Raw genomic sequence first — 10,901 nt, 5'->3', positions numbered from 1 at the left:
AGAGAGGGTGACTTCCTACCAATGAATCAGTTGTTTGTGGCTCTTTGTTTGTACTTTATCTCAACTTCACGTTTTCAAAGTGATTATGGCATTGACCGTTGTTTATCAGCTAATCTCACTGTCATGGTCTTCGTGTTCTGTAGCGTGCAAGCAAAGCATGAGACCAGCTTGTTCAGATTTAGTTCAGTTCGGACACTGTCTGGTTCCATAGTTGGGTACTCAAGTAATTACTGTATGTGGGTGACATCTTATTGTTTCTGTTGAAAATGTTGTGGAAATGGTGGAACAGCTTGTGTAAAATTGGGTTGTGTGCACCAGTAATGGACCTCAACAAGTAGTACTGCAGGAACTTCAGTGCGCATTTTTCATCAAGTAGTTTAGGTATTGCATAAGTAAATGAAATTCTCAGCCATCTCAAGCCCCAGTCAGCGCATTCAGAGATGTCCCAATCAACTTCACTGTCATCCAAAAGAGAGACAAACAGTGGAAGATAAAGACATTTCAGGCATCGATGACGCCTGGCAGACATTTCACAAAGCTAAAACAAAAATCACAGTAACCAGTCTCAGGACAAAAGACTCTGAATGTTCTGCTCTAATGGTACAAAATCAAATCATCGTGACCGAGAGAAGGAGTGCTGTCTCTCAAGTCCAGCCACATTATCATGCAGAGAGTGGACGACTTTTATGGCGCTGGCCGTGGTGCTGAAAAGACCTGGTTACACAAGGGATGATGTTGAATTTGGACGGAGCCAAAGGAGCAGGAATAAATCTCAGAGGAAAGACGGGGATTTCAGTGAGCTATTAGCTTTGTGTTGGCCAGGCCTGGCAGGGGCAGTGACGGTCAGACCAGGGGAGGTGCTTAAATATAGCCTTTTACCTTGCTAAACAAATGGCTGCAAGATCTAATTAAAACGTCCCATTTATTTTTTTCAAGCAGACAGTCTCTGACTTCTCCCACAGACCTGATTGCTCCAGTGGCTAAAGGGAGACTCAATGCAAAGACAAAAGCTAATGTGTTTATATGTAAAAGAACAATTGGATTTCACTGATCAGATTCAAGGTCACGTTGACCTTAGAAGCTTCTTCATAATATTAAATGTATTAAAGATGGACTGTCACAACAAGAATTACTCACATTCAAAGAGAAATGCTCCTTAGCAGACAGTGTTTGGGAGTTCCTCAGCCAATTATAGGATCATTTTCAATTGTAGTAGTTTGGGGAAATCAAAACCAATAAACGTGCATGTGCAACTTTGGATTTGTGGCACTACTTTATAACAAAACTACATCTGATGATATGAAGGCACACGGTAACAAAAGGCGTAATTCCACATGGTGTGATCTAAAGTAAATACAGTCTCTCGAGAGTGCATTTCGGAGGCTCACCGCTGGAGGATATTGAACAAGTGTTCACTGCGCTCATGCATATGGATGATTCAGGACCGCATGGTTGTAGATCCTGGTAAGTGTGAATCAAAACTTGGATTTTAATGTATGAGCGTGAGACTTTACCGTCAAACAGAACCAGGACTCTATTTATCTCTGTCATGAGTTGATTGTAAACGGAACTATAATTATAGGCTACTTATAATTACATCGGGGAATTTGCCCAATGTTTTTAGTTTTTAGTTTTTGAACGGAAACATTACGTGCGCATTCTCCGTGGAGCCCGAGGAACAGGAAGGAAATGTTACCGAAGAATATTCATTAAAATTCAGCAGGAGGCAGTCTCCGTGAGAGGTTACATTATTGGCGGGCCGGCACTCGGCCGCACACACGCAGACACACACATACGGAGCTCACAGCTGCTGAGCCTTCCTCCAGCGGAGACTGACAGAAGCGGGGCGAGCGCTCAGAGCTGCGCGCACGTCTCCCGGTTTTTCACCGTGCGTCCTTCGCATCCCTGCCTCTCCAAAACGCGTAGGCTGGAGCACTTTTGACGGAATGGCAAGCCGAAAAATAGACAAAGTTTGAAAAGGCGCTACGACCCGATACTGAAGGAGGCGCGCAGGCAGGAAGTAGAAGTCCGAGGAAAGCGCTGGAGTCGTAGGACAGAGGGAGCTATGTGCAGTCCAGTCGTCCTGTGTCGCGCGTCGGAGCTGCAGCATGCTGTCTCTCTTTGGACTCTGGAGTTACTGCCTCTTGCCCGGGAGACCTCATCTCCTCTGCCTCACACCGGTGCTGCTGCTGCTCTCCTCCGCCTTTTCATCCCCAGAGTCCTGCTCCCCGCGAACTCAGCCCTGCCACATTCTCTCCCGGATAGGATACAGTGTGCGCCTCGGTGCGCTGCTGCCCACCCGGCAGCCGGCACGGATACAGAACGCTCTGAACCGCGCCCTGGCCAGCCTCCGGCACCAGAGCGCAGGGTCCGACTCCTCCAGCGGTGCCACCACCGCGTCCTCCCAGAGCCCCCCTCTGCTGCCCTATAATCTTACTCTGGACATGATGGCCCGGACCCCGACCGGAGGGGACCCGGAGTCTCTCTCCCGGAGCACCTGTCAGGACCTCGTGGTGCGCGGGGTGTCTGCAGTGCTGGCGTTCCCCCGGAGCAAAGAGGAGCTCATCCAGCTGGAGTTTTTGTCCTCGTTTCTGGAGATCCCCTTTGTGTCCATCCTAGAGGATACAGAGCCTCTCAAGTCCGAGGTATGGGCACTTTGTGCACAGACTTTTTATAACTCCAAAAAAGTTACAAATAAACACATGTAATGGGTTTTGATTATGCTATCATAGAAACTGAGGGAAATGTGATGCAGGTGGTCGTAGCTCACATATCCTTGTTTTATGAAAGAAAAGAAAAAAGATGGCACTCTTCCTGAATCAAAAGCCTATTTGCATCTGATATTCTTATCCAACAAATCAGACTTCTTCAGGGAGTTGTTTGGTGCTTGTTTTAATAAAGATATATTATATTATATTATATTTATATCAGTGTAATAGTATCCTTGGCTGACCTGTGGCCTGTGGCAGACATTTTGATCTATGAGCTTCAGAACAAAATGCTTTTGCTTTACAGCTGACGGCAAAACACTCAACTGGTAAAAACAACAAACTCCTCCACCTCTCAATATATCACATCTCGGTACAGACAATCATATCAATGTTTTGACTGAGATTTGTTAAATTGAAACCAGGACCAAAGGAGAACTAAACCTGGACTTAGACAAAACCAAGACTACCCATTCAGCTTTTTCTCCATTACCACAACAAATCATGTGCCTCACACCCAGAGGGGTTCCAGATATTGATTTGACCTACAACGAATGAGCGCCGGACTTTCTCTCCAAATCACTGTAACCCTGTCTGTTTATGAGAGCTTAGGACTGGCACACACATACACTGCACTCTGTGACTGGATGTTGTAACCTGCTCTCAAACACATAAAAAACCCCCACAGAATTCATAACTTTACTCTTGCATCAAATAGTTGAGATTTTGTGGTTGATCTCAGTTTGAACACCACGCTCCGACCTGCAGACCTCCCCATGCATGTTTTATAAGGCTCACCCGTGCTATCTTGTGGACTCAGATTCTCCTCTTACCCCACGCCTCTTACCTCAAGGCCCGCAGTTTCCACGTTAGGAGCCATTCTGACAGGCTAAGTGTGAAATATGATTGAGGCGGGTAGTGGTTGTCATCTTTCGAGGATGAATCTTTCAAACAGTTGAGACACTTTTCTGCGGTGGTGGAAAACCCTGGCCCCTGATGCTTGCGGTTCTTGTTCTTGTAGCCTTCACAAATATACGGTTTTGCATTGGGCCGGTTCGGTTGTTAGTATTCTCAGCCGCAGGTGGGCTGTTTGGTAGTCCGTCAGTCAGTCTCGAGCTTGATCCGTGTGTATCCAGCGGAGCGGCGGAGTGCAAATGTTTGACGCACAAATGCCATGCCTCAAACATACAGGGCCCCGACAATGCCTCCCCCGTAGTGGGACATATAGATTTCCGATAGACAAACGATGCTCAAACTACAGCAACGGGAAACATCGGGAAACACGCGCCAGTTTGGAGTAACAAAGGTCAAAACAAAACGATATGCAATCGATATTTGACGAAAAGATACCTGAAGCTTACCAAGGACTAAATCGGGACAAAACTACATTTTTGTGAAGAAAGACAAACCAAGTCTGAACCAGGAGTGAATGAAAATGAAACAGAGCTAAACCATGACTGAGGGATAATTGCAATAACAGCAGGTGCAGGTGAGACTTTTGCCTCTCATAATGAAGGCCACATTGCAAACTCATTTACACTGTATATCCGATTTGCAGCACTAATAATATAAACATTTTAATCAGGTGCAGCTATACTGTATAATCGAGTCAGGCCCAAAGTGCTTTACATATTAAAATCATTCACTTATGCAGAGGTGGGTAGAGCAGATTAAATATTTACTCAAGTGCAAGTAAAAAGTGGTGACCCAAGCAATTGCTCAAGTAAGAGTAAAAAAGCACTTGGTGAAAACGTGAGTCCTGTGAGTAACTGTTGCTCTGATATATTTTCAATGTGAAACAATTGTGTGAAACAAAACATTAATCTCTAAACCTCCACCTGAACCGAGCTTTTTTTCTCCAATTTGGCTTCACCAAAATCTAAAAGTTTCTTGAACAAAGTGTCAAAAATAGTGATGAACACAAGGATGAAAATACAACAAGAGAAGTGACCAAAAAACGCAACAATAGAGCGTCAAAAACACAATTAAAAAGTGATAGAAATGTGACGAAAACATGACAAAAAAGTTACAATCAGTTTTGTGGGTCTTAGCTTTCAAATGAGGCGTTACACTGGCGTATAGGCTGTGAACTCCAGTCGAGAACCACCAAAAAGCCACAAAAGAGCGACAAAAAAAGTGACAAAAACACAACAAAAAAAGCAACAGTAACACAATAATTAAGCGACCAAAACACAACCACAAGAAATATGTAAATAAATATGTGACGAAAACGTAACACAAAAAAGCGATGAAGAAAGCAACAAAAACATGACCAAAAAAAGGTTACGATCAGTTTTGTAGGTCTTAGCTTTCAAATGAGGCGCTACACTGGCCTATAGGCTGTAAACTCCAGTCGAGAAGCTTTTAGATTTGGGTAAAGCCAAACTGGAGAAAAGGAACTCGGTTAAAGTGGGAAGTAAGAGGTTAAATAATGTGGAAATCGTGATAGAAAATTAATTCTAAAGAACAAGGAGCAAGACACAAGTGTCATCTATTTTATTGATCAAAATGAAGCATCTGAGGGGCATTAAAGGGACTATACACTACAGAGAAATGTTAAAATGATGTATTTTCCTCCCTCTTCATGTTCCAGCAATGTCCTAATGTGTAGAATGAGCCCAGACCTATTCACCACAACTGCCTCTAAAATCCTGCACTGTCACTGACTCAAAAAGTTGTTACTTCGGGTCCGAAGTGCCGTCGTGCACAAGCTTAATATAGAAGGTGCAGTTACACGTATGACCTGAGGTGGCAGTAGTGAGTATAACATGGCCAACTTGCATCTAGCCCCTTTAATATTTATTCACAGTGGAAAAAGTAACAATTATTTATTGTTTTTTACTAAAGTAAGAGCACAGATGCTTGCTACATTATAATTGCACTCAAGTAGAAGTAAAAAGCAACGTATGATAAAACTACTCTAAGAAGTACAATTTCTTCAAAAAGTTACCAAGACTAAACAAAACTGAATCAGAGCTAAACCGAAAAAATCTAAACTGATGAAGTGGTGAAGTGACTAAACCAAAGCTAAATGAGAAATCAAAAGCCTGCATCCATAAAGTGCCTCCCTTTTCTCGTCACTGCTGAAGCCAACTTGAACTTGCTTATACGTTTTTTGGGAAAAAAGAAAAAAAAAAGCAAAGATGAAAAGGGTTGAAAACGATCCATAGTTTACAAAGTCAAAATCTTTGCGCTGTTGTGAGTCTTTTTGTCAGGGAAAAGGATTGCCTCTTCGATTTCAATAAAGCTCGCATGAATGAGAAGTTGCCGCTCTTGACAAATGTGTCACCAATGCAAAGAGATAAGGAGGGACGAGGGAGAGGCGGAGAGCGCGGGAGGGGTGTGTCCAAACCCAGAATGACTTTTGTTGTTTTAGGCGTTTTTTTTTTGTTTCTTGTTTTTGACTGTGGGAGGGAGAAACTGTGCCAAGAGAAACAACTGTCTCATTCTCTCTGCACGGCTGTTCAATACTTTCAACTCAAATGCACATTTTCATATAGACGCGTGTCTGTCGGGGTATAAGCTGTTGTCCAGATGCAGCATCAGCGACTGACACACTCACCAAAGATATTTATTCCCATGTGTCGGGTACTTTTGCTTCGCCGGGACGTGACGTGCTTTACATATTTGGCAGCGGCAACAGCTGTTTCTTTGTGACTGAGACACGGAGGCAGAAGAGCCAGTACAACTTGAATTTAAAGTGAGTCAAAATTTATCGTTGGCCTCAAAATGCTATATAGAATAAAAGACACCGATATTTTTTTTGTTACTCTTGACACATTTGGGCCCGTTGAAAAGTTTGAAATGATGAACACTTAGAATCATCTTTAGCTGGGGAGCCCAAAGTTGCAGATTGTTGCATCACAATAATGAACATATTTTAGCAGGCCCAATTAACTTGAGACTTTGAACTGGACCTGTAAAAAGAGCTCCTATGGCGCTCTGTTTGAATGCTCATTGTTGCAGACTACTTACTGACTCATAATGGGAGAGTGGGCACGTTGGCGCCACATATTTCAATTAGGGGAATGCATCACAATGATACAGTCAGCCTTCGCAACAGAATGTAATTTTGGGAAATTTTCAAAACACCGATGCAAGGTGGTATTGTCAAAAATTTGATCCCAAAAGTGTCTGTTATATAAACTAGTATTTGTGCAGCTGTCACTTGAGATTTGTTCCCCACATTTAGTCAAGCAGCAAATGCAGAATGAGATAGACAAAGCACAAGCATGTCTCAATCAAAACCGGCATCTGCATTGTATTGTATTATTCATCTTTATTCTATACAATAAGGGGTGGGAGAACAACATCGAGATGATGCGACATGAGTTCTCTGCAAAGGAATACTACTATTAACCCTTTGTAGGGCACTCATTGAAATAATTTGAAATAAACAATTCCAACTTAAGAGTGTTATTGGGGGACATAACACAAGTTTAGTTTTGCTTTAATGCGTATTTTCAACATTTTTCAATATCATGCAGAAAATCAATGTGAGGGAAGTTAGCATATTTTTCGTCCATTGCCCTTTAAGTGGTATATATACAGTGTATAGAAACCTGGTATCCTGCTGGTATTAAGGAGTTGTTGTATTTTGTGATATTGATGTTTGAATGATCACACCTGCACGAGCATGTAAGGAGGTTTACGTGCAGTGGGCGGGGTCACCTCCAATATCGTTTTCCTAAAGGTTTTACTAAAAATAACCTTTAGGAACATAAAAAACAGTCTAGAAAATGTCAAGACAATACTGTATGTATGAATAATAGGTGCTATGGGCATGTCCAAATATGGACAAAATTTACTTTAGGTTTAAGTGAACAGGGCGTATGATCAAATATGGTGCCTGGCTTTTTCACGCTGTAATTTCACTCATATCACTTTGTCCTTCGAAAACCAACACATAAATCATCAATAAAATGTGTGGGTTTCATCAACTTAAAGGGACTATACGGTAGCCTGACGAACCACACACACTTCTTTCTGTGCGAAAGAAGGTGGGTCTGGCCATGCGTGGCTGATTGGCGACTAAGGCCGAACCATTCACGACCGTCACAGAGAAATGACAAGGTTACGTCACTCGCTGCACCACTATGAGTTTATATTCAGTTCATATTTTGTGAATTGGACTACAGCTGTCGTCACGTCTGCTTGTTGCTAATTGGTTTATTTCACTGACGATCTGTGCGCGTTAAGCTCGCCCCTTCAAACTGCTGCAACTGATTAATTTCCTCCGTGGAATGGACAGGGAATAGTATGGCAGAGCCAGGCAAACTATACAAAGTTTAAAAAGGTTAGAACTAAGTATTTTCATCCCCCTACATGTTCCAGCCATGTCCTAATGTGTAGAATGAGCCCAGACCTGTTCACCACAACTGCCTCTAAAATCCTGCACTGTCACTCAAAAAGTTGTTACTTCAGGTCCGAAGTGGCGTCATGCACAGGCTTCATATAGAAGGCGCAATTACGCATAAGACCTGAGGTGGCAGTAGTGAGCATAAAATGACCAACTTAGCATGGTTAGTTTTCAAGTTATGTAAAGAAATGAACCATGAATTTAGCCAGACTTGGGACTTTTTCAGACTTAAGTGAAAACATGAAGTTTAGAGCGCGACAGGTCTCTGCTGATTGGTCAAATGCCACAGTTGAGGAATCTGTGATGTAGAGTGATCTCTTCTGATTGGCTGAGTGAGGACTCCATGCTTCTTTACCTTATACTGATGTGCAGCAGGGAGGCCATTATGTAAAGTGTGCGGAAATGACCAAAAATAGTCACTTGCCCGTTAAAGAGTTAAACATGTTTTGCTTTGGTATTGGTATTGTGGAGAGAACCTAAAACCACTAAGAGGAGACAGGGCAAACCTCTATGCCATTACACAAAACACAAGACAAGAAAAAAAGCCTGCTTGTTAGAATTAATGAGGATGACCTTCTTTCCTTTTCTGCCTTTTACAGCTCTGTAACATGTGCTAAACATGCGCTGGTGGACAATAAACCAGACCAGTGTACTCTTTAAGCAGCCACTTAAAAGTGTCAAATCAATTTCACAGATTGAGTTGGGGGGGGGGGGTACTTTTTCTATTTTGTCATCTTAAAGACCCATGTCTGCAGAAAGCTTTCTGCCCAGTATGAAACGATCCGTCAATGCCATTTTGTGCCATTTTCTGATATTAGCTACGGACGTCCAATGGGTTAATCGATAAACGTATCAATAAACATCCGGCTTTAAAAATCGTGGGGAAGGCAACAACTGCGCTGCTTTGAGAGGTTGTCTGTTCATGGCGGTCTGTGGGGTGCACCAAAGTTTTGTGAGTAAATAAAATGAGGTGGACAAGAGGCAGTTGTCAAAAAAATAAAGAAACTCCAGTTAGAGCATCTTTACTTTAAGATATTTGACTCGCGTAGAAATAGAAAGTCATGTTGTTATTCCAGACACTTCAAATTGACGCTACCTCCAGCACACTATGCAATAACGCTGCGAAAAGACGTCTAAATTCCCTCCAAATGTAACTTTACTCGCCATATCCGGGCTGCAGGAACAGGTGGGCGGGGTCAATCGCGTGCCAAATTGTTGTGAATTCTCATTGGTTTCCACACACACACACAAAAAGGATATTCTTCTAATTAAAATTTCTATTTCCATGCAAGCGTCGGGGGAGGAAGTGATCTCGAGAGGGGAGGGAAGGAACAAAACAAATATGGCAGCCAAAAAACTGCCGTATCCGTCACACGATGATCCAAAGAGAGGGCTGCTTTTGTTTGTCTTGGACCGAGAAGGAAAGTTTTCCCAGGTGCACTCGAAATGGTGGTAATTTTTCTGCCGGGTATTGGGAGTGGGGCCCAGTTGTCTTTTCCCTTTGAGTGTGCACATCCCCTTCCTGGACATCAGAGCCAAGAAGATGCACCAAAGGAATTACACAGCTCTCTCTGACAATGCGGCCGCAGACACATAAACACCTGCTGCTTTCCAAATGACTGAGAAATATTGCGAATGGTAAAATGCCAAGAGGATGTTACAGGCCATGTGTTGTGCTTTCTTTGGTGGAAGAGGAAACACGGGCAATTCAAACGGGGTCATGCAAACAAAGAAGTGATTAGTATTTGGCGCTGCGTTGTTTACGCTGTTTTGACGAGTATTTAGTTCATTTGAGGACTAAATAGAGACGTTCATTCAGAAAGAACTGGATCTGTATTGGCCGGTATTGGTCTGTACATTATGAGACAAAATAGCATAGCAATAATTGTCTTGAATATCGCTACAATATTAATGCAATGTTTTACGTAACGATGATACTTTGCCGATATATTGTGAAGCTCCAAGTTATTGAGTGAGTTAGATTATGTTTTCTGATTGGAGTAAAACTGATCTTTGTACAATCTGTGCATCAAAATCTAATACAATCCCAGCTTTAATGTTCCCATACAATACATCATCTTTGTTTGGTGTGAGCACCGATAATAAGCGTGTGGGAAAGGTTTATATAGGAATATTGAATGCCTGTGATTATGAGTAATGGTGTTTGTTGAGCAGAACTCTGGTCAAGGTTAGGTCACTAGTTTTCTTCCATATATTCACTCTAATTAACATTGAGAGCAGAAAAAGTAATCTGTGCTTTATGAATTAAAGCATCCAATGCGCTTCTCTGACCTACTCAGAATGTATTTATGGTTGTCTAAATGTCAAAGCATTGGGATGCCGTAAACATTCTCTATGCCGTATTTCTTTTTTTTTTACGATGCAAGAAGTGCTAAAATCTGCAGGTAAAAGCTAGCCTCAGCATTGTGACTCCCGGCTTCAAACATTTGCTGAATGTCTCTACCCGCTCTTCCTCCCGTTCACCCTGTGCTGCCCAGAAAACTAAGGTTAACTTGTACTTTGTTCAATAGAAAGTCTCTCCTCTGTGCAGTGTTGGTTTTACCCATTTGTTGTCTCTAGGTGAACATGGGCCTGAGGGTGTGTTTGTGTAATCATGGGCTCAGAACCAACTTAGCAGATTTTGTACATGCAAGTTTTTCACAACCTGTTCACACCACGTTTACTCGCTAATATGTTTCTGTAGACTGAAGGTCCACGGGGGAAAAAAGGCAGTCCTCTGAGCTTCGACCACTGGGGCAGAGCCATTTATTTGGGGCCCTCTTTGTTGGACGGTCCTGTCGGTTGCCTTAGATTAAAACAGCCCCTGCCTCAGC

At 42.6% G+C, this 10,901-nt stretch overlaps 1 protein-coding gene across 1 annotated transcript in view; it reads left to right on the top strand.

Annotated features, from left to right (window-relative positions):
* The first annotated feature begins 1,678 nt into the window (after positions 1–1,678).
* The window catches only part of LOC306975703 (glutamate receptor ionotropic, NMDA 3B-like), a 148,136-nt gene continuing 138,913 nt past the window's right edge, over positions 1,679–10,901 (top strand). The window contains exon 1 of the mRNA XM_079573372.1: positions 1,679–2,645. Coding sequence (XP_079429498.1) covers positions 2,109–2,645 — 537 coding nt within the window. The 5' untranslated portion in view covers positions 1,679–2,108. The remainder of the gene's footprint in view (positions 2,646–10,901) is intronic.

The sequence above is a fragment of the Gobius niger genome (assembly GCF_951799975.1).
Source record: "Gobius niger genome assembly, chromosome: 16".
In the NCBI taxonomy this organism is placed as follows: Eukaryota; Metazoa; Chordata; class Actinopteri; order Gobiiformes; family Gobiidae; genus Gobius; species Gobius niger.
The sequence above is the reverse complement of the archived record's forward strand: the minus strand, read 5'-3'. Positions and strand labels throughout refer to the sequence as shown.